Source organism: Ambystoma mexicanum, chromosome 7p (genome assembly GCF_040938575.1).
Source record: "Ambystoma mexicanum isolate Mex_15411 chromosome 7p, UKY_AmexF1_1, whole genome shotgun sequence".
Lineage (NCBI taxonomy): Eukaryota > Metazoa > Chordata > Amphibia > Caudata > Ambystomatidae > Ambystoma > Ambystoma mexicanum.
This window is the reverse complement of record NC_090939.1, coordinates 865,441,715-865,467,007: the sequence shown is the minus strand read 5'-3', so window position 1 is coordinate 865,467,007 and position 25,293 is coordinate 865,441,715. Positions and strand designations below refer to the sequence as shown.

General features: G+C 42.4%; 1 protein-coding gene across 2 annotated transcripts in view; it reads left to right on the top strand.

The window, feature by feature from the left end:
- Positions 1–25,293, top strand: part of MOSPD2 (motile sperm domain containing 2) — an 879,929-nt gene that overhangs the window by 50,149 nt on the left and 804,487 nt on the right. For both annotated transcript variants that reach the window (XM_069637064.1, XM_069637066.1), the window contains exon 3: positions 3,035–3,190. In XM_069637064.1, the coding sequence (XP_069493165.1) occupies positions 3,035–3,190 (156 nt within the window). The remainder of the gene's footprint in view (positions 1–3,034; positions 3,191–25,293) is intronic.

Here is a 25,293-nt window from a genome sequence, read left to right as displayed (position 1 = left end):
GCCCTTGTGTTTTTGTGATCTACAGTTCTCCTAATTTTTTTTTTAAACTTTGTTTATTTTAAACCAGCACATAGGTGACAGTTGCATTAGAGACATTAAGCTTCTTATCATTTTCCGAACATTACTCCCGTATCCCCCTGATCCCTCCCTCATCCTCTCGCACTCAGCTGTCTTCACGGTCCCGTGCCTCCAGCATTGGGACTGGCCCCCCTACCCTCAGCCTGAAGGACTCTAGCCAGCAGGCGTGGTTTATACGTTAGTGCTGGGAAGTTCTGGTTGTAGTCCAGCACGGGTGCCAAAATGTTTGCAAAGCGGTGAAGGAGGCCCCCGTTGGCTGCTGTGATTTTTTTTTTTTTTTTTTTCCCCGCTATTAAGATTTTTAGCCACCATAGGATCATTAGGGGGCCCTCTGGGGATTTCCATGTGCATGCCACTTTGATCTTAGCGGCGAGGAGGAGTTGTGTTATGAGGGCTGCCTTCCTGCCAGATCTTGGGTATATGCCTTTGATCGGGCTCCAATGGCATTGCTACCTGGGTGATGTCTGCAATGGTGGCCATGCATTGGGACCAGAAGTTCTTTAGCACCGGACATGACCACCACATATATAGGTAGGAACCCGGGAGGCCACAGCGGCACCAACATAGGGGTCCAGAGCCTGGTTGAAGTGGTGCAGTCGGACCAGCGGGTAGTACCATCGTAGTAATTTATGTGCGCACTCCTGATTGGTGATGCAAAAGGAGGATGAATGTGTCCTTGACCAAATGTCCACCCAGTCTGGTCCTCCATTGGGTGCCCCAGATCCGCTTCCCACTGTGACATGTAGGAGGCTTTAGTGACGAGAAAGTCTACCTGTAATAACTTATAGAAGGTCGAGATTCTTCCCCGGGCCGGTGGGTGTGCGACTGTAAGTTCAATGGGGCTTAGGGCTCGTGTGGCCGCCAGGCGGGTTGGAGGGTGTGTGTACCAATGTCTTAATAGCACATAGGAGAACCTATCTGTTCCTACTAGCCGAATAGCGCTCTTGCATTGTTCCAAGGTGAGCGGTTGGTTCCCCTCAAAGAGCTGTCCCAGGGAGCTAAGGCCACCTGCAATCCAGTTTTTGAAGTTCGAGGGGCAGGCTCCCGGAGTGAAGGCCTGGTTATGAAACACTAGGTTATGAAACATAGACTTGCATCACCTGATCGCCTAGTCTATCAGTGGCTGTTCATGGTGTTGCTGGAATCGGGTGATTTCTTCCTGATTGTTGTTCCCAGAGGAGCCCATTGTGGCCTTCAGCTGGAGGAAGGGCTGACCCAAAATGGCCACAGAAAGTGACATTCTTGGGGCTGTGTTGATTTTGTTTCTAAACCAAAGTATATATTAAAAATGTGACGTTTGCTACTGTATTGTACGTACGCCCTTTGAATACCTCCCATTGATTTCACAGTTTATTTTTTAATACAAACCATTTATGCCCTGACTCCTTCAATTCATTGGAGATAGAATAATAACGAAAAAATAAAAATTCTGCTAAGCCAGTCAAAACAAATAAATGTGGGATGCATTGCATAAGTGAGTGTCTTCCGCGTTTGCTTGGAGAAAGGGGATTACTTGAAGGCATACACATTACATTGGACTTTGTTGTGCACTAATGTCTCGACCAGGGGTGTTGCATAGCGGATGTGGCAGCTGATGTCTGAAGCAGGGCAGTGGTCTATTATGTATTGCCACTAGGGTAATTTACCTTATGTGATAGCACTACATATTATATTCTCACAAGACTGTGGATGGGAACAGGTGCGGTTCACAGATATTAATTATTTGAAACATAAGTTATGCTCCCAGAAAAATAAATACACCGATATATGGTGTGATGCAGATGTCGATACGATTGGTCGAATTTAGCACATTAGTGAAACTTTCCTTTAAGGAAGGGGTGATCAAGCTCGTGTCTTAAAAGCTTTACCATCTTGCTCTTGGCTATATAGCCTAAGTCCCTGAAAATTTGGAAGGAAAAAAACATGATGGCCCATACTTTTCTAGCATATGTCAAGTCCCCTGCACCACCATCTTTAAAAATGCTTTTAGATAGCTGATCTCGGAGTGCAGCATAATACAAAAAAATAATAAAAGTAAAACATTATTTGGGACGCACATTTTAAATTGTTGATGCCACTATCCCGATTTGTAATTGGGAAATTGACATCGAGGGAGTGTATGTAGCAGAAGATTGAGACCAGAAGATTTTCCCATCCCTAAAATGGTCTGGCAACTCGGAATAAACAGCCTTCAAGATGTAGTCCTCTAGTGCAAGCAATTGTCACAATAGTATCAGAGGCTTAAGAATTGAAGAAGCTGGTGAGTTTGAGTGAATTCCTGGGTAGTTTAAAAAATGTTGTATGTAAAAGTACATTTAATAGCAGTTGAAGCAAGGCACCATAATAATGATCTGTTGCTTTTAGTTTCTTTTCCAAACCAAGGACACTGTTTATGGAACAGCCTCATTTCAGCCACAGCCAATTGTCTGCCTTACTTCTCCTCTTGCTTTTATGGGTGTTGTGGTGCTTTTAAAAAAAAAGTACTTTTTTTTTTTTTTTTTTTTTTTTTTACACATCTCATGCTTTAATCAAATACGAAGATTCACAATGCACGTTTGGCAGTCATCCCTCCACCTTGTTTTAGTAATTGACCACTGTTTTTTTACAAGTTGGCTTGAATGCAAACCTGAGCTAATTATCGGTCACTGCTGTTTTTGCCTGTGTTTTGAGAGGACGGCAGCATTATTTAAATGTTCATGGTTTTCAATTTCATTATTTAGCATACAGCACTTGAAGCCAATAAGCAGGAGTATTGTTAGGTAGCTGATGCTTGGATCCAGTGGAAGTTATCCAGGAAGTGTGCAAAGATGGTGTACTGGTCTCTCATACTGCATACTCTCACCTCCTTATGTATCTTAAGGGATCATCACTTTTTAATTTGTCAGTACTTTGTATTCTGTGTTTGAGGTTAGAAACATCAAACCGGTCCACTAATTTATAAATTGCTTTTTTGCAGATAAATCTGACAAATATGACTCTCGAGACATTGAAAGATTGCAGAAAGATGATTCCTGGGTTGAAAGCTTCTTGCTTTGGCGGCATTACGTGGTGGATGATGCACTAAAGATGATTGAGGACAGCTTCCAGTGGAGAAAAGAGTTTGCTGTTAATGGTAAATTGCTCATTACCTTGTAATCTGAAGACTAACAAAGCATCCATGTACAGCCTGATACTGTGGTATTTTATGTGGACCCTACTCTGCTAATAATAATGTAAAAGAGAAGGGCTTTCTTCAATGACCTAATCTGTGACTTTTGATCTAAGGTGCTGCCTTTGAATTCAGGAATGCGAAACAAGGAAACATTTACTGTGTATGCAGCGTTTAGTATTAGTTGGGAAGTGGTTCCCTGAGAGTTTGAACAATATGTACGGTTCCCTAAACACTGGGATTGTACGGCTGCAAATATTACCTAGATACAAAGTGGTGAGTCTTTGTGTCTGTTCCTGCATCATTGTTTTCTGTAAATTTAGACCTTTTATACAATGTGAAATTCAGCACTGCAAATCCCAGAATGGCATGAAAATAACAGGCTTTGACAACAACGACCCAAATGGATTTTTAAACATTATTTCACTTTATTTTATTGGTGTTTTGTACTCCACTCCATTGCATGCGAGCCACTTTAAAGCACAAAAGTGGAGCGGAGGTGATGATTTATGGCGTATCAGGACTTACATGCAAGCTAAACAGAAACCTCTTCCCCAATCGAATCGAGACAAACCATTGTCGCCTTCCAAGTTATCTGCCCACAAAGAGGGGAAATAAGGGAACAGTTAGACCTATGGAAATAAGTGCATGTGTTTACAAGTAATAAAGTAGTGATTGTTGGGCCATTGCACCCACTGCAGGTGGGTTCAGAGGTTGATACAGATGGCATTCACATTGGACTTTAGAGAGAGAAGGATTGTCTCAGTAACTTCATTTAATGTTTTTGCAGAACTTTCTACAGTTTGGATCAAGCCTGATGTTTTTGGTAGGGTTGTTCCATAGTTTGTGGCCCAGGATGTCTTTTTCTCCGCCCATTCTGGATTTATTGAATCTTGGGATACATAGCAGTAGTTTTTTCTCTCATCCAAGATTCCTGGTAGCGGTGTAGCATGTAAAGAGGTTCTTAATTTTCTCGGGGGGGGGGGGGGGTGGGTAGTGGGGCTTTGGTTTAATGCTCTCTGCAAGTTGGCTTTTTTTTTTTTTACAGATGGCATTGTGGGATGTTTTTACCCATGCATCCAAGCCCTACCATAAAACTGTGCAGTACTGGCATGGAAAACATCATGATGGCCAGAACTCCCCAGAGAGTGCACAGGGAAAACATGAAGAATAGACTGCCACCCATTTTTGCCTATGTTGTGAGCACAGGAGGGCACTGCCTAAAACCACCATTGGGCTACACACACAGTAGCCTGAAACCATTGGGAATGGCAATGCTGATTGCCAAAAGCAACCCAGAACTGTGGGGAATTCATTTTCTTAATCCCAAAAATGGTTGCAATACCGGTACTCACCACTATCAGAAAGCCGGCGTTTTAAAACCACCAGACTTTTGTGTAAAACTGAACAGAGGAACCAAAACCAGGCCAAGGAAAAACTTGCTAAGAGGTGGATACAATGTAAAACTATATTCTGAAATGACTTGAAGGAAGTAATTATTTAATGTACATGTAAACATTTTAAGTTTTGATTTAAACTGGGAACTAAAGTGACATTTAGCTGAAACCTGGCTTAATGAAACTGGATTCTGCCTGACAACTACCCCCGACAGTAGTTGAAACTGGATCAACAGCCACTCTCCCCAGGCCTAGCTGCATCCTGCTGCCCCTTGCCAAAAGGAATTCACCTCTCTGATTAGATTAGGGGTGGAGCACCTGGGAACTGGAAGGGACAGAACAATGCAACTTCTTTGACTCAGGCAAATGTTATATTGGGGGCGTCGTAAAATAGCTTCCTCTTGGGAGAAACTGGGGGGCAGCTGTGCCTCTGTGAACAAGCTGGCTTGGGGGAAGTGGATAAACCAGTTATTCCACCATGTGATGTGTGAAGCCACACCCCTTTTTGACCAGGGCATAATTTAAAAAAAGATGGATAATTCATAGTACAGACTTGTCAGAATTATAGAAGTAATACCATTATTCTTGTGATTTTTCGGTCCACATTTTAAAAGGCGTTAGGACCCTGTGGTGTATTCTGGGGGGTTGCTAGCGGAAAATAGGGTCTCACTCCAAATGTATGCATGTTAAAAATCTGACACTTTATCATCTGTAACCCATATCCCTGGTGCACATTTGTGTAAAATCTGGAAAGGTTTAGAGGTCGTTATCTGGATGAAAAGGGGAGAATTCTGTCATCAGTGGACAGGACATCGTACAAAGACAGGGATCGGATGGTTTGGTGCTACAGAAAATATGTTGACTGGACCTATAATATTAGAAAAATGGTACATAGATAAATATGTATTTGGGTCAGAAATAGATTTGTGTGCAATCTGACAAGGTGAGGTTCCTCTGACCATAAAACCTACAGCATCACTCTGACTCATTTCCTTCCCCCAATCAAGGGAGAGAGGAGGAATTGGCCAATGATAAGTGAGAGGGGCAGGTTTAGTTATGACCAACGCACACACCCACTTTCCAAAACACATAAAAAGAGACTGCTGGGACAGGTAGAGACATTCAATTCCATTTGCTGCGGAGCATTCTGACCGACGACTTCACATCCAGAGATCCAGACTTCAAATCCATCAATCTCCAGAACCTGTAGCAGTACCCAGAAAGCAGTGTTACATCCAGAATCCAGAGAGGCTAGACCAGCAGAGCAGAGCTGACCCAGATCGCTGTGAGCAGAACCGGTGCCTGATTGACCCGCCGAGCAGACAGAACCGCAGCCGGACGTGTTGACCAGATCCGTGACGAGGCCTAGTTCAAATTTATATTGTGAGTACCTAGCAGAACTGTGCAGAACCAATCTCTTAGTTAAAATAATCTAATCCAAACTATTTTAACCTAAGTAGAACTGCCTCCTAGAAATCGTGTCATCTGTCATTTTTAAAGCTGCACAACTGTCACTGTCAATTCTGCACCTGCAAGCTGTCACCTGTCATTTTGAGTTTACTTTAAATCTGAAAAACTACCTTTATTTAATCGTCCGTATCTCTGGAACCGTTTGGGCTACGAACGAAATTTAACTTTCATCTGAAAGCTTAAAATCTAGGCTTTCCAACAAACCTAGAACCGACTATACTTTTCCCGTAATCGCGAGACACGCACTCGCGAAATTTACCGCGATTTGGCCCGATTTCTTCATCTGTAGAAATCAGCAGCTTTTTGCTTCTCTTTGCTAAAATTCGTTTGCAATCTGCTAATCATTCATAGAGTATTGTTAAAGTGAGCCTGAACTAATATAAAGTAGCCATCACCTATCCTGAACCTCTAGAGGGTATTAAAAGCAATTTTAGCACCTTTTCACTTCCTTGCAAACCACATTAAAGGAATTCGCCTGTGTTTAAAACTCATCCCTGTTTTCTCTAAGCTTGCTGGGAGAACTGGAACTGTGTATTGCATTATAAAGTGTGATTTGTTGGGATTCTTGAAGACTGTGTACTCTCCTTCCATTTCTTGTATTGCATAGGGGGGGAGTGAATTGTCAAAAGAAAAAGTGATCGTATTACCTTTTGCTAAAATCATAACAAGTTATTTCTGTACTGCATTTTATTCCACCTTGCGTTTCCTTGAACCATATAAAGCATTCTTTCCACCTTATTCTTCTGTTCGTATTCATAAGTTACCTCTTGCGGACTACTGCTCATATTCTGAAGTGTGATATCAGTTATCAATTGATTTATAAAGTGTGATAGATATATATTGTTGAATTGTCCAAATAAACCTTTTAATTTGCAAAACAAACCTACTTCTTGGCTCAGTGGGGTCAGGGGGATTCTAAGAGGGGGGTGTTATACAAGGGTTGTCATCCAGAGTACTGAACTGGATATAAAAATACATCAATAAGGGTTTTCCTCATCATCCCAGACTAGGCATTTAATTAGCTATAGTGTTGATTGAATATCGCTTACAGCATTGACTTTTGAGGTTCAAACGAGAAGAGTGTATCAAAAATGACAGGCATCTGGCCTTCATCCTAGGCTCTGGATTGGGTACAAGGGCGGTAGGTGAGAATGCTAAACATGGTATGGCTGATTGACAGAAGACCATTATTTCAGCTTCATCCTTACTGAGCCATGGTCTGCTTTCAGTCGTACAATTAACAATTTGGGAAATTAAATTGGAGAAAGGGCTAGGTAACGGGGAAATCATGTGGCCTAGATGGATTGAGGATTTGGAGGTGGTCTGCATACAGTAGCATTGGAAACGAAGCGGGAAAGTGTCTAGGAGGGTGGTGATTGTTTGGTGTTATGCATTAAATACCCACATTAATAGTAAGTGAAACTTGAGGGTTGAATTCGAAAATCTTAAAAATTCAGAGAAAATAACTCCCTCCCTCTATGCCCTACCAAAGAAACACAAGGCGCCCCGAACACCACCTGGCCAACCGATTGTTTCGGGCACAAGTTTGTGGATGTCTTCTTACAACCGATCAGTAGAAACAGCGTGACGTAGATAAGAGACACCATGGTCACCCTTAAAACATTTGAGGGGCTGACTTTTGATCTCAATCACAACCTTTTGGTCACAATGGATATTGAATCCCTTTTGTACGAGTACTCCTCAAGAAGTGATAGACAAAATCAGACATTTCTGACCCATGGGGTTATTAAAAAAACAGCCCCTTAAAAGTTCATTATAGACTTGATGAGCATAGCTCTTAAAAAACGTTTTTATATGCCAACTAATATTGTTTACAAGTTCAAGGTACAACAATCGGAGCAGCTTTTGCAATACTCTACATGGCAGCATTTGAAGAGGAGTTTGTCCTTCCAGATAGTAACCCATACAGACCACAGATTTCCTATTGGAATAGATATATAGATGACATAATTTTTATATGGTCAGGTATCCAAGAGTCCCTGGTGGATTTCCTTAATTTCCAAAACGGGTGTCATCCCACTATCAAATTTACCATGGAATCTGCTCAAAGTCAAATACACTTCCTAGACCTTACTATTAAGGCGGAGGTAGGTCATTTGAAATGCTTGCCCTACAAAAAAAACAACGGACTGGAATACAGCGCTCCATTTTGTGCCTTTTCATTCAAGAACACTTAAGGAGAACCTACCCTTTGGCCAGTTTCTGCCCTTGAGACAGAATTGTACATCACTGAATGATTACTACAAACATGCTAATAAGCTAAGTATCAACTTGAGGGATAGGGGTATCCGAAGAAACGTGTCTCTCATGCCCTGAAAAGGGCTAGATTTGTGCCAAGAGGCACCCTATTAGAACCCAAGGACAGACGAACAGCTGAAGACAGGTTTACGTGTGTAACTACATACAACACAATCTCATTGCAGATTAAAAAAAATGATATGGAAATACTGGCCGATGGTGAATACATGTATGCCAAACACTCCACTGCCTCTTTTTGCATTCAAACGCCCTCAAACTTGAAGGGCGGACTGGTTCATTCCAATAGTAAGAAAACAAGAGCTATCATGTCACATTGGGACCTTCGTCCACTAAAAGGTCATTTCCAATGTGAAATGTGTAAAGCATGTTAATATACTACAAATACACTATTGTTTAAGATCATTTAAAAGCAATGGGAGCTAAGATTCAGGTCTAGTTATAAAACCTTGATCTATTGTATAGAGTGGCTGAATATATGTTGGGCAAACAATGAGAGCAGTCCACATACGGATCAATGAGCACAGATCAAGGAGCCACTGCACGAACTTGACAGCACCCTTAGTTGGCCACTTTATAGAATGCCAGCAGAAGATCTGAAGTGGTGGGTCTTGGACTTAGTACAATGTGCATCTAATCCGCATAGAGTGTGACTGAATTAAGAGGGTCGCTGGATACATCTCCTTAATTCCTTGGAAGAAGGACTTAATGAAGGAATTACAATGTTTGGATGAATTCGGAGGAGTCAGTTTATACTTCTAAGAAAGGTACTGTGGAATGGTTATTCATTGCTGACTGAATTCAAGAACTCTTACATTGCGCATTTAATAGCAGGGATTGAAATTAAAATCTGATAAGAAGCTACCAGCAGCTTCTGTGTATCAATCATTAACCAGTGACCAGGAGTTGCCACTGCTGAACCAGGAGCCAGTACATAGCATTCTGCAAATCTAACTTCCACATAAGATGCAAACCTATCACTTTGTCCATTATTTTTGATGCTTTAAATGTCACATAGATGTGCCCTAATGCTTATTCATAAATTGGCCCTAACGCACAGAGTTAAATCCACATAGGTGTGTTTTTTCAGAATCAGTTGGCCAGAGGAGCCCAAAGTAGCTCCTGGTAGCTGTTGGTGTCAAGCTAACCAGCTTCTTCTAGGCCACAAGTAGGAGCTAAATAGCTGGCAGCTCCACTCAATTTGGAACCCTGTAATAGTAAGCTATAGCCCTTCACATTAAATGCATACCGTCTACAAGTACAACAGACTTGGTTGTATTTATTTAAAAACAGTGGAACCACTCGCACTATGTGAGAGAATGCACACCAATTTCCCAGCTACTCGTGTATCTATGGGTTTTTCAACACAGGACATCCATGCCAAGATGGCACCCATGTTACCAATAGGACCATACGACACCTGCAGGCCCAATCGCGTGTTCTCACGAAACTTTGCAGCACAACACTCGCGGTCATAAACACAGACTACTCTGGAAACGGGTATGCAGCTTCAGATCAGGACACCCAGTCGATTACATGCGGGTGAGTTTCAAGCGCAGACACTCTAATGTGATTGTCTATACATGTTTGGTTCCGTCTGACACAGATACTTTCCGTGCATTTTCTAGATGCCTGCAGACACATCAGAAACGATGTTGGCTGCGCACATAGGAAGGCGACTAGCACAGGACCCCCTCCAAGTTTCTCAGGCATTCTGATTCTACCTCGCTCCCACTCAGTGGAGAGCCGTGGGGGTAAGAAAATTGCATTTAACTTCAACCCTTGATTGATGTCCTGAGGGAAAACTAACACATCTGACACGTGCCACATCTTATCCCTATTGGGTATGTGTGCAGACTGCTGATGCCCACTCAAGTGACACAGCGAAGTGACAAACAGCAGACTAACCCACCCTTAGCCTAAACTTGCTGGCTAATTCAGACCGCAGTACAGGTAACTGCATATAGGCGTTAGAAGTACTGTCCCAATACTTCTGTTAAAAAACTAAGGTCATGATGTTCATGCCTGCCAGCATATTTCCACTTTAGTCCAAGATAGCTCTGCCCTATGCTTTTCACTCTGCAGTGAACTGCCTCCTGACTTTCTCTCAAGGGGAGCAGCTCATGAGCCTCTTTTACTTCCCGGAGGGAGTTTTCACCTCTACCGGAGAGGGTAAATTGAATATTTATGGTACTCTCTTACATACTACCCAGAGATTTTAACACAACTCATGGGTTTGGTGATGATATATCTTCCTATTTTTAGTTTTGGTGTAGGTCTTAGTATGGTGCAATGACCCCGTACTCTTTTCCCTTTCAACGAAAACCCCATAGTCACTTTTAAATCTTCACGTGGTGGATGTGATCCGGACCATTGTTAAATGCCCCAATCAACATACTGTGGATTGTCCCTCCCAATGGTCTTTTATTTATTTTTCTTACTCCTCAGGGGTCGGTAAAACTATCCTTTTTTTTTCCTGGGGAACGCGGAATAATGTGGATAACACTGTCGAAAAGTATTAGCCACGTATGATCTTTGCAGGCACACACATTTGTGGGTGCCCAGTACTAGTGCATAAGTACTGCGCTCTACGTAGACCTCTGAACCTGAAAGTTGACCCTTGTGGCAGGTTTCTTAACAACATCATGTTGGTATTAGCTAAAGAGGATTTCCCATATCTAGCAGGTTCCTGAGATGACCAGGTGCACTTATAATCCTTTTTCTCTGTGTTATTTGATTTTATGTATGTAATGTCAATAACGAACATATTTCTTTTTTGCTATGTGTGAGTGGAATTTTCCACACATTGGAACATTGTATTGTGATATGTAAAATTAACTACGTGTTTTTCTTTATATTGATATGCTTTGCCAAAATAGACACAGAATAAACAATGCTGCATGGTGCAAAGAAATAATATCACAATATGCCTTTGGAAGTGATTGATTTCATAAAATAACTATTCTAAATCTTTACTACAATAGTTATAGGCATCTGCTTTTGAGTTTTCCTTGTATAGTCTACACCATACAAGCTATAGGAAATTATTTCCTGCTTATATTCATTTTCCTGTTGGGACAATTTTTCATGTTGACTGTTCAAAAAATCCCCTGCCTTGGGCAGAGTAGGGGAGGGCCTTTTTGTAAAAGGCATTTTTCAATGCGCCTGGTACCATCTCTGCAGTTAGTGAAGCGCTGCAGTTCTTTCTGAAGTACAGCAAACTGTTAGGGTCTGTTGCTTGTTAAGGGAGGCATAAAGCACCAGATGCTTTTATTCTGGCCACTATTAGAGCAGTGTGTACGTTGGAAAATACTGAAGATAGAGGTTGTGTTATTGGTTGAGACTGATTGAAGGGTCCCAGGTGCAGGTAGAGACTGTTTTATCATGATGACTTTGAGGGAGAATGTTGAGGGATTGTTGAAAGTTTGTCTGTCAGTTGGTTTGTGGGTTTTGTTTTGTTTTTATGTTACTCTGCTGCAATCATGCCTTATATATTTTGAAGAACCCTTCGTATTTGCTGAGAGCGTCTGCTAGGCAAGCAATGTAGAAGGTTGTTTTGATATGCGTGATAATTGCCGGTTAGTGCTCAAAGTGCTTTTTGAAGCCAGCTTGCATGTTTTCTTGATACCATTTCACCATCAGTTTTCCAGCTTTCCGACATCCTTTTTCATGTCCACCGGCTCTCTATTCAACCATTTGGTATTGCGATTCCATGTTATTTCTTTTTCCGGTGTTTGAGTTTTAAAAGAAAGCTATCCAGGGTGGTGGTTAGGGCCTTGTGAAACTCTGCTACTAAGGTGTGTGTGGTGGCACTAGAGTGTGGCCGTTGTGGATAGCACACACAAGTCTTGGAAAAGTTAACTTTTTAAATATATTTTTGGAAGGTCTTAAATCCATGCTTGGTGAGAACAGAGGTGTGGGGTTTGGTCATGAATTCACCTTATGTAAGCAAACAATTGCGTACAGTGTAAAAATGGTAAGAACAGGCTGCTCGAGTGGCAGAAATATTCAAGTGAGTCATTTTGTGTAAAAAGGGAAACAAAGGTCCGGCGTATGTCCTCCTGCTTGAGTGGGGGCTTCTAACCATTGTTAAACCTAGAATTCGTCATGTTGGTAATGAAGCCTTGTGCTGGGTCATTATCATGGACATAGACCCATAAGTAGAAATCGCTAGTAGTGATGACCAGTTAATGACAAGAGATGTGATAGTCATCTGGCCACGCCAGTTGTCTGTTTTTGTCATAAATAGATAGACGATATGTTAGAACAGGGGTCTGCAACCTGAGGCCCGCCAGATGTTTTGGACTACAACTCCCAAAACCCCTTATATTGACAATACCGTTTCAGAAGTAGTAGCCCAAAACATCTGAAAAGCAGTAGGTTGTAGACTCCTGTGCAGTGTTGGCATTGGGATGTATTTTGACCGAGAGATTTTCAAAGGATCAGAATTTAAGTGTCTGCCCAAAAGTGTGCTGGTGCTCCAGTAGAAGAATGAAAGCAATTCAATTCCTTCCCCCATTTAGGATTCCATGTCTTTTTTTAATGATTTTAGATTTGGGAGTGGGAGATAATTCTGGTATCCAGATGAGTTGCACATTTTCCATCAACCATGTGAGGCATCTCTGATTTGAATTGAACCAGTTGATGGATACTGCTCTGTAAGTGCCACATTTTCCCATAGTAATGGGCCTAAACGAATCATTTGATCATTAACCTAATCATCCGCAGTGATTGATAACAAACTAGCTGCAGGTATTCCCCCTCCTGCATATGGTCTTGTTGCGCAGGGTGCAAAATATGCCATTGGCTAGTGGTATTTGACACTTGGCGAGTAAGAAATGCTGGGTTGTGTGCATGTGCAGAAAGAGGTTCCAAGTGACTTTTAATAGCTGGCTCGTACCTGCGACTTGAATGTATGCACTCTGGTTGCAACTGCTGTGTGAGTGGCCCTATCACCATTACAAAGAGTGATTGGAGCAAGGGACAGCCCTACCATGTGCCTTTGTGCAGGAATATTGGACTAGACATGTCTGAATTACTGATCACTCTACCTTGGGTGTATAGCCGCTTTCTCCACTGAATGAGATTTAGCCAGAAATGATGCATCACTTTCCATAGATATTTCTGCTCAACTTAGGTGAGTGCTTTTAAATACACTTGGGAAGGTTGCCACCTTGTTCTGCTCTGGGGCATGGAATGATATTGTATTAAAGGAGCACCTACTATTGAGTCGAGTTGAACTGCCCAGTACTAACCCAGCCTTATATGGGTGAATTAACCTTCACATTAATGGCAGGATGCGGTTGGAGAGTATTGTTGCAACAGCGCTCACTATTGGCAGATCATTGGACTCCAGTTAGGACATTTCATATGTGGCTGACTGACTCCGACACTTGTTTGGAATGTAAAAAGGCACAGGAACCATTGCACACATGTTCTGTGCATGCAGCAAACTGAAGTGCTTTTGGGATGTGGTTACAAATAGGGTTAATTTGATCCTGGAGAGGAGTTTGAAACTACACCATCTCGCAATCCTTCTGCAGGCAAAATACATGCAGGAAGACTTGGAGACGGGAGAACTTTTTTGTTTGCTTAGAGATTTCGTCTTTCCATTTTGTGAGCTCCCCCCATAAGGAAGACTCCAATTGCCTATCGGTGGAAAGTTGGCATGAGCAAATGGGGGCTCTACCTAGTTTAAAGAAATTGTCTTCTTTTAGAGGAAAAATAAGGTTTAACGTATCTTATCAAGATGTATAGACAGGTGCTCACAGTGAAATCTATCTAATCTGGTGGCCTTTCCCTGCTTATTTTCAACATTTTCTTCTGCTTTTTCACTCTTCTCCCTCACACTATGTGAATAGTTATATGATTTGGGATTGTCATTACCCCCTCCCCCATCTTTAAATGCTCATCTTCTGTAGAAGGATGATTGCTGATGCATACTCAGGAGTATCCCTGTCCTAAATATCTAATACAAAACCTAAAACTATATTTTTTTCTCTATTAAGAGGTGGATTAAACAAATAAGAACATGCTTATGTTGTAATAGAGGGTGCTCAGTGGCTGAGTTTACAAACTTACAATTGGTGTGCTGCCTGTATGTATAGAATGGCTTTTTATGACTGACTAGTAGCAGGCAACTTTTTACCCTTTTCATGATTCGCCTCTATATCTGTATTGGGAGGTTCCAAAAATTCCTGGTGTTGCTCTGAAACTTTAGGAAACCTTAGGGTACTTGGATATTGCTTAACCTGAGCCTTGGATTACTTGTCATCAGAGCCATAAAGAGTTTAATCAAATCTGGCACTCTTTTGCAGTATCATTTGGGCTTCAACTTTCACCCCTCCATCTGCTAGAACCATATTAACATTTCTTTCCGACATTTGCTTTTGTAACCTTGTAGCTAGGAGTGTACTCGCCTCATCATCCAGTTTCTTCTTTTTTTATTATTTATTTGTTATGGTGCATATAAACCTTACAAAATATTGAAATAGACATTTCTCACACGTATTTACATAACTTTGACATAAATTAGAACCAGTCTCAGAAAAGAAAAAAAAAGAAAAAAGAAACAAAGACAAGTACATAATCAAATACTGAGAAAACACAATTCCAGATCTAAACAGCAGCAGGAAGAAATATCAAAAATCACCAAACCTAATTAACATTCTCTCCAATAAATGCAATCAAACTTTTAAAAAAAAGATCACATACATTTCTCAAGAAAGTTGCTACCCTAACATTTAAATTGCCTTTACTACAATGAAGCACTCTATACCAAATAAAATCTCTATCCACATTAGCAGTATTGGATACATATTGACTAAAGTATAGAAGTCTTTTGGCCTTAAGTGCCGGGCACACCAGCAAAATATGCTGTAAATTCTCAACCGTCCCCTCTACCAGGCAAAATCTGCACCAGGTCCAAGACCCTTTCACACTTGATCTTATAACATTGATCTGGTTTGTATTAATGACATTAAATCTAAGACGCATAAAATCATTTCTTATTCGCTTACAAGGATATTTAGCTAAATACTGTTCCATATCTGGAAACCATTTGTTCAACGCACATACTTGGTGGTACAGTTTAGAGTCCAAAATTTTATTTTTTGTATGTAGCCAATCGAACCCCATCACACTTTCTTTTACCCGTGTGGGTTTCTTCTTTAGAGAGGTTACTGACATACCTAAACATACCAGAGTCTTTGTAGTTTCGGCATTCATCTCTTGTATAAAGGGGTTACCAGAATCCTGCCCTACACAGTAGTACAGTGAATTCATTTCACTAACCATGCATTTCCTCCACAACTTTAGTCTTTTCCAAGTTACATGTGCCACTAGAGAGTTTAAACCAAATTCGTACAGAATTAACTCCAAAGGAATTGATTTAGGTAAGAAATACAAAACAGATTTCCAAATATAGCTCTCAGTAGCAGACCAGTCCCCTCGTATTTAAGAGACTGTAATTCAGCCCCATATATTAATCTTGGGATGACTTTTTTAATATATCAAATTCTCTCAGAGGACACATTGTAAATCTACCATATTTGGATTTGATTGCTCTCATTTGACGTATAGCAATATCAGCCTTGAATCTAAGTTGAGTTCTAAATACTGATCATAAGTTAGACCCCGATATAACAAACCCTAAGTATTTAAACACAGGCTGGGCTCTAAACCTCGATATACCACATGACCAGGTAAGGGCGTCCAACTTCATACTTCTATTGCCCAAACAAACTATCATGGTTTTTGCCGGATTTATCTTCAACAGTAGGGAGGAGGTAAATTCATCAAACGCTTTCAGCAATTTTTGTAGACCGATCTTTGTATTGTCAATAAGGAGGAAATCATCCGCATACGCTAGCCATGCTACACGGATATTCTGTATTTTTGGAGCTACGAGGCCTTTATTCGTCAGGGCGGTATTCGCACCACTTACATACAAGTTGAATATTGTTGGTGCCAACCGACAGCCCTGACGCAAACCATTATATACGGTCAGTGCACTAGTCAGAGAACCCTCAGCATCTAATCTTACCCTTATTATTTTATCGGAGTATATAGCCCTGACTATATCCAACAGGATAGGCGGCATGTTTAGTGATCTAAGTCTCTGCCAGAGAATCCTCCTATCCACCAAATCAAATGCAGAGCTTAAATCCATGGACGCAACATAAATGGGTAAGGCCCCCTTCTTCATGGCTTCAGCACGCAGACAGCTAAGTATCATCCCTCCACATTCGGTTCCCATATTTTTCCTAAAACCGATTTGCCTAATATCCAGAATATTCCCTTCAAGCATCCACTTGTGAATTTCCTTCAGTGCAACAGACGCAAACAATTTTGACTCTGGATCCGAGATGGCAATTGGCCTATAGCTTAGGGGACATTGTCGGGATCCCTTCTTAAAGATCGGGATGATAATAGATACCCTCCACGACAGAGGCAAAACTCTGGTCAATAATATATTGTTAAACAGACTAAACAATATTTTTGCCCATATTTGGGGTTCACGTTTAAAAGTTTTATTCGAAAGATTATTCGGCCCAAGCGCACCCGAGTTCTTAGATTTTGTTATTAAGTCCACAATGTCCCTCGTGCTAAAATTCAAGTGCCATTGGGATCCTCCATTCACTACATCTTACATATCATGATTTTTAGTGTGATATATATCGGCAAAATGACCCAGCCAAGTAGATTCGTTAATCGGATTAAGAAGCATCTCTTTCTGGGGTTTCTCAAGGTTGTTAATTAAGTTCCAGAAGTTGCTGGAGTTATGTCCTCTAAGGGAGTTTAACATAATTTCCCCATCCCTCTGCTCTTTCACCATACGATGTTGGATCGACCAATTTTTATAGTTTTGCTTTATTTTCTTTACCAGGGCCACCGTATAAGTAATATCGTACCCCGCTTTCCAAGCCTGTCTAATCTCTCTCCTCATCAGACACTTCCTGTCCTTCACTGTCTCATCAAAATAATGGGTCTTACAATTATTACCTGTGATCTTCTTACCAACAGACTCCTCAATTTTTCTAAGTGAACTATTAATGTAATCTGTAAATTTAACAGCCGAATATGTGTCGACCTGTTGGATAGCAGAGAAAGTTTCGTAATCTTTAATCATGGTGGCCGTGAAAGAGGTGTTTTTTTTTCTCAGTCCATCTGATTCTATTCCCAGCCTGGTTAATTTCCAAGGGATGATTATACATCAGTTTTGATTTAGAGTAACCCACCGTGTCCAATTCAAAAGAGAGCATACAATGGTCGCTAAGATTAGTGTCCATGATATCCAATCTTCCTGTACAGTTGAACACGCCCACAGAACAAATAATGTAATCAATAGTGGATTTATAACCCCAAGCTTTCCAGGTGGGAAGATGATTAGCCACAACCATCATACCCCAAATCTCAATAAAGTGCGACCAAATTTTACCTCAGCCCTTGGGGTTATCCACTGATGGTAGTACGATCACATCATTACCCATATACAGGTCTCCAATCGGAGAGTCCACAGGAATATTAGCATTTAGGTCTCCAACTATAACCATGAGCCCCTCAGGATTCATAGCCATCCAGGATTCAAATAATGATCCCAAATTCCCCAAGTCCAGCCTTAATTGATTATCAGAGTAGTCTGCCTGGTTCCAGTATATATTCACTATCAGAAATGCAGTGTCCACCGCGTTAAACTTCAGTATGTAACCCACTACTAAAAAGTGATCCGAAAACGCCCATTCACCCGTGATTCTAGGGTCAATGGTATTTTTCACTGCCGTTATAAGACCACCTTTAGGTCTACCACGCCTGCCCCCTTTTGCGATTAGAACGAAATAGTGAAACCCTCCCAGCATAAATGAACCCTAGACTAGGTTTCTTGTATACAAACAAACTCATATCGAGCTAAATCATTCATAAGGCTAGGATTATGCAGCAGGCGCGAGGATCCTCGCGAATTCCAGCTAGTAATTTCGAGATTCCTTTTTTCAGTTGCTAAAGGGGCTTAGATAGATTTTTAAGAGTATCAATAGATTCACGTAGGGACAAGGCAAGCCACCTCCAGTCATGTGTGTCCGACTTCTCTGTTAAAGACACTGTCCCCCCCCCCGCCCCATTGTTGGGATAAAATCCCTTTGCTTGACCACTATACGTTGAAAGAGACTTTTTTAACAGTGGTTGTACATATACATATTCAAAGATGTCGTAGCCTCTTCATTGAAACTGGTAACCAAAGGTGATGGAATTACTAGACAAACGTAATCAAGACGTTGTCTGTGTATGTAGTCAACTAAATCGATGTCGGCCGAGGTGATCAAGCTCAGGTCCGGAATTTGACTCAATAGTGATAGAATAAATGGTCTGTTTAGTGCGGGCCCAGTAGAGTCATCAAAAAGAGTTGTTAGAACAAGCCCCGGCAGCTCCTGTCTTACAGGTTCTTTTAAGTCAAGCACTCGATACTCCAGAGACTGTTCATTGCCCTTTTCTTGAATGCTAGGAATAATCATTCCCGACCTCCCCTCATCTCGACCAAAGTCCTCACAGCTACCAGCATCATTCATTCCCCTTGCAGGTCCTACCCGCAACTCAGACAGGTCTTTCGCGTGTTTTTCCTTGAGCGATGTTATTATAGATAGATAATAAGCCTCATTATTCACAGTCTGTATGGTATCACTCACACCACTCAAATCAGGGACTTTTTCAGTATTTATATATTTACAGCAAAATCACCTTTTTTTGCTACAATCTCTGTGTCCTTACAGGTTTTACCCGGTGCAATTTTCCAATCGTGAGTCCCCATTCCTGCTTTACCCGGTGCAATTTTCCAATCATGAATCCCCATTAACCGAAATACCTACATGATTCCTCCGTGGGACAGCATCATGGTCACGTGCACCTTCGTTACTGATCTTTGTTTCTACCATCACCGACCCTTTGTCATTGGCCAAAATTATGTCTTTGCCATCCAGAGGATTTTGTAATTTCACTGAGGACCCATCATGCACGGCCGCATTAAATATCTCATAAAGATCATCTCAGTGGTTTTTATTTTTCAGAGTATCACAGAGTCGATATTCCCCTTCGAGATAGGAACTCTGTGTGGATTGATCAATACCTCTACTTTTTTTTACAAGTATGTCTTTAGTTCCTACAGGTTTATTACTTTGCAATGTTTTCTCTACACTGATTAGTTGTACATCAATAGCCTCATCATAAGCGAGATCTCTGAGGAATTTTCTAGAGGATTTCATCTGCCCACCTTGTTTATTACTATTATTGTTTTTTTTCCTCAGTTTCGCCAACCTTTTCCCTTGTCTTTTAGAGAGTTTAGTATAATTCACACTTGGTTCATCTCTATTTCCGGGAACTTTTCCCCCCTGCTCACAATGGACTATATCCGCCAATTCTGCCGTAGTGGTACCCATACCACTCCCCGCGGCAGGGTCCTGAGTAGCTGGTATAACAATAATCTCATCTACAGACTGGACAGAGAAAGTCTTTGTCGATCCCAAGCTGACATCATTCGGGCTAAAATTGTTATCGAGACTTGACTTCATGATTTTACTCAATGACTCAGATAATTTCTCGGGAAGCATGGAGATTTCCGAGACTATGTCCCGAATGTATTTCGTTTGATCCCTCAATTCAGTAAGCATTAGGTGATTAAAGAGACTCATCATAATATGGAAATCAGAAGCCAATGTGTCCGGCATACTTGTAACAGATTTAGAAGCCTGACTTGGCAATTGATTAGATAGATCCAGCAAATTATCGTAGTTAAAGTCACTAGGGAAACAATTATCATTTTCATGTGAATGTAATTTGAGATCGATGCCAGCACCCAGGGCCTTAGTTTTGTCACCCATCGTATCAGTCATCTCCTCATCACCAAAAAGTGGTTGAGAGGAATCAATACTCTCCCCATTCTGTTTCCCCAACTGGGAGCACTCTTGTGCACACTGCAGCATTTCCACCTCCTCATCGTTAACTTTGGGCAACAGTAACGCAGCCGCACGGGCAAGACTAGCACGTCTTTTGCTAACTGCTGTAAAGAAGTCAGCACCCGCTTCTTTACGCATCGATGGTAATTTGAGTTTCCTCATAATTCACTTGGGGCCCCAAAGTAGGAGCGCCCCTCCAAACAGAAATAAATGAATACAAACAACCCCCCTTTACACTCCAACCACAACCACCTCCACCCGAACCACCAAACGGCCAGCCACTCAGTCCGGCAATGAGGCAATGAACTTATATTGTTATTGTTATTTTGCATTTATATAGCGCCTTATATACCATTGGTATGGTCTGAAGGCGCTGGTAGGTTGAACGCCCTTGGGAACCGAAGTTCATATCAGTAGAGAGAGTAGAGATAGTCAAAAGGTGCGTGTGAGCACCGGGTATGTGTACAGCTCGTGCGGCATCAGTGTGATAGCTGTTTTCTAGCGGTGGGCGTGGTGGTTGAGAGGTCAGGAGTATGTGTTCGTTCTGGCCGGATTTATCCAGATCGGATGTGGCTGCGTTAGGCCTGAGGAGAACGCCTCGCTGGGGGGTGTGTAACCAGCAGTGATTACTTAGAATGATGTGGAGTAAGCGGCGAATGTTGATATGAGAACAGTTATACCGAATGGTGTCATAGTATCTCTGTGTTCTAGTTGAGTGGTGATGTAAGGAGAGAGTAAGCGTGTTTGTGAGATATGATGGGTTACATGCCCTTTCGGAGACTTCTAATTCATAGAGAGGCTATTGGGCATGCTTCTAAAATTCACAGAGAGTACATTTCTGAATTCAACTTTCACCGAGAGGCTATGGGGCACACTTTTAATCTCGGCTTTCACAGAGAGGTTTTTGGGCGCACTTCTAAGTGCAACTTTCCACAGAGAAGCTGTTGGGCACACTTCTAAATGCAGCTTTCCAATTGTACTTCTGAATTCAACTTTCCACAGAGATGCTATTGGGCATACATTTAATTCAGTTTCACAGGGAGGCTAATGGGTGGACATCAGAATTCAAATTTCACAGGAAGGCCATTGGCCATACTTCTAAATTCAACTTTCCACAGGGAGGCTATTGGGCATACATTTAATTCTGTTTCATCGGGAGGCTATTGGGTATACTTCTAAATGTATCTTCTAATTGTACTTCTGAATTCAACTTTCACAGGGAGGCTATTGGGCACATTTCTGAGTGCAACTTCTAAATGTACCTCTAAATTCAACTTTCATACTCTTCAAAAATTCACCATCTAACTGCACTTCTGAATTCAACTTTCCACAGAGAGGCTATTGGGCATACATTTAGATTCAACTTTCGCAGAGAAGCTATTGGGTGTACTTCTAAATGCAACTTTCTAATTGTACTTCTGAATTCAACTTTCACAGGGAGGTTATTGGGCACATTTCTAAAATCAACTTTCCACAGAGAGGCTATTGGGTACACTTCTGAATTCACTTCTAAGTGCATTCCAAATCAACTTTCACAGAGAGGTACACTTCAAATGCAGCTTTTCACAAAGAGGCTGTTAACAGTCACCTTTCTGTCTAGATGCGACGCAAGCTAGGGTTCAGAGTCCCGAGTGAGGGGCATGCTAACAGTCACAGTTCCATTTCGATGCGACGCGAGCTACAGTTCAGATTTAAGTGCTAGTGTGGCACAAGCTAACAGTCACATTTCTATCTAGTTGCGACACAGACTAGGTTCGGAATTCTATGTGCGGTGTATGCTAAGAGTCAAGTGGATGCAATGGAACTCCAATAAGCAATTGCAACCCCAACAAGACACAGATGACCTTAGCATAATAGCCACGAAACCCAAAGGGAAAGACCATCATCTCCACAGGCGCAGGAAGGTTACCAGGAACAGGGTCCCTTCAATCCACACAGACACACAACACACCAATATGCCAACACTCTCCTCTTCACCAACAAACAATAGAATGCAGCTATACCCCTCGATTAATTCAGCCTAGCTGCACACATACTTCTACACCTCCATGATCACCTCAACAGTCTTTAGAATGCAGCTTTAGCCCAAGGAAAACTGCCTGGCTGCACACAATCCTATTCACAAACTCCACCGCCACCAGACTGCAGTTTACCAAGCCCACTTGGCCTTGCTGCATACATTATACTGATCTCAACCACCGACCCACACCTAGCACTAGAATGCAGCTACACACCACTTCATCCTCGGGTTGCACACATAGCACCATTTACTGCACTACTCTCTCCACTGACATGGACTACAGTCACCGAGGGTGTTCAGCCCACAGTGCTTTGAAATCATACCAACGGTAAAAGGCGCAATACAAATGCCCAACAACATGCCTTCCCCTTAGTTAATGGGAGGGGGTATTAGATCAAACAAATCCCCCACACACTTAGTTCTGTTGGACAAGCCACTTACATTGATCTCTCTGTGTTTGGCATGCAGGAAAGGCAGCAGTGTTGCAGGATCCTCTCATGGAAGCACAGGGATCTGGTGGGTACTTCAGTACTGGTCGGTTTTGGGGCAAGTTAAGTTGTGCCTACCAAGGTTCCTTCAATTTTTGGACGAATGTGTTTGTAATGTGCACCCAGCACTCAAAGTAAAAATGCAAACTTCAGTGGTTTCACACGTCCCAGGCCTGCCTGTTCCTCCCAGTCCCACCTCCTCTCCTGATTAGACGACTCACTGCTCATAACCCACTGCACCAGGGCAGCCCCAAGGCGATGCCTTTTCTTTTTTCTAATAGAAGTGCCGACACCTGCAGGCAGCTTGTGTAACTGTGCAGCCTCTTACACGGGCTGGTTGAGGTGTCGCCTGGCTTGGGCTAGTCAGGGATGGGCCCCGGCTCGGGAGTTTTTTCTGGAGGCCCACTTAAAGCCCTGTGAGCCCAGATTTGCTGACTACAAAACCCTTGCACACGAGACGTTCCCACCTGGTTACATTCTCACCGTCCGGAACAGATCATGAAGGGGAGGAGGGCTTGCAATATTACACAAAGAACAATTCAAGCTAATACCCAAAGACACCTCCAGCAGCACAGACGACAAATCCCTCCTGGTAAAACTGCTTGCACCCTCCACCTCGCACAGCTTCCTACTCATCTACAGACCCCCTGCTATAACAAACATTTTGCAGACACATTTGGTGAAGCACTGGCCACAAACCTCACCCTACACCCAACCCTCACCATCCTATGAGACAACATATGGTTCGACTCCCCACCAAACTATGACCAGGTCACTCAGTCTAGAACATCTCAACCTGAAACACCACACCTCCACTACCACCAGAGGCCACAACCCTGTAACAATATTCAGCACCACAAACATATCTACCCAGCCCCCACAGCCCGTCAAGGTCGGATCACTCAGCCCTTTTTCACAATTCCACTGAACACTGGTCAGCGGCCAACTCCCCACACATCCACCACCCGCCCCCTCTACTTTCCCCACTACGGAACGAAGTGGTAACCACCCTAGATCTTGATCTCACTCTGCAACTACTTCCTCCTCCTCTTGGAACAATCCCCAGTAATCGATTCCTTTGACCTCTGGCTTACAAATGCCTTCACGCCCCTCACTCCATCAAAACGTACCTCAGAGAGATCTGGACCAGCGCTGAGGTGGTTTACCCTCAATCTCAAACCATTAAAAACTCAAGAACTGTCTGGAACAGTTCTGGAGAGCTAACCCATCAGCCCAGAACAAAACCGCCCTAGCAAAGAACCAGAATTTACAGATCAGAAAAAGCAAGAAATTCTATGGGAACCAAATCCAAAATGCTCGCAACTCAAGCAAGGAACTACCTAAAAATCATAGCAGAATGCAAATCCCCCTCGTGCTCGCACTTTTTCAATCCAAGCTCCCAAGCCCTCTGCGACACCCTCTCGCTCCACTTCTACAATGCTGGCAACGAACGACACTGTCATCACTAAACAAAAAAAAATCTTACCGCCACCACCCACTCGCCCGCAATCCTCTGTCCAAAACCCACCAAAATCACAATTTTCTTTTGACTCATTCTCTCCCATCTCGCTTATAGTAGTCAGCCACCCGTCAGGCTCCCCTGAAGACCTGCGCCCACCCTCAATACTGAAAATACTAACCTCCACCTGTGCAGGTAACGTTGCACGCGCAATCCTTAATCACTCACACATCAAGAACTTTCCCAAAAGCCCTAAAACATCCTACACCCAACCCATTCGCAAAAAAATGACTCTTGACCCATTCCTCCCCCAAAACAACCGTCCTATCTCAAATACGCATTTCATCGCCAAACGGACTGACCCCGCGGCTTACTAACAGCTAATTTGCCGAAGCCAACAACAACCTAGACCCAGTGCAATCACGTTTCAGACCACTAAGGGGAACAGAATCGTACCTACTCTCTATAAGAACAGACATAAAAAGAAAAGCCGACGCGTGGTTCGCATCCTGCTAGCCCTCTTTGCAGCCTTCGATAGCATTGATCACTCAATTCTATTAGTCAGACTACAAACACTAGGAATCAAAAGCACATCCCTTTCGTGGATCTCATCCTTTACCTCTGATCGGTCTCAAATCATGCACCTCGACCAGTTCACATCCATATCACGTCCAGTATTTAAAGGTATCCCACAAGGAGCATCCACATCACCCCTAATCTTCAATTTCTATATACAACCCATTCCCGCGATCATCCGCTCGTACAACCTTACCTGCTACAACTACAGAGATCTACAGATCATTCTCAAAATACCAAACTCTGAAGGCTCTGGCAGCCCGGACCCCGTCATCGTGCTTCTCAGACATTGACCACTGAATGATGACCAGCCACCTCATCCTCAACCCTTGGAAAACTGAAATCCTAGTCTGCGGGAAAACATCGCTCCTCCCCCAACCAATCCCATGGCCAATCCACTAGGACAAACACCAGTACCCCCTAATGTGGTAAAAAAAA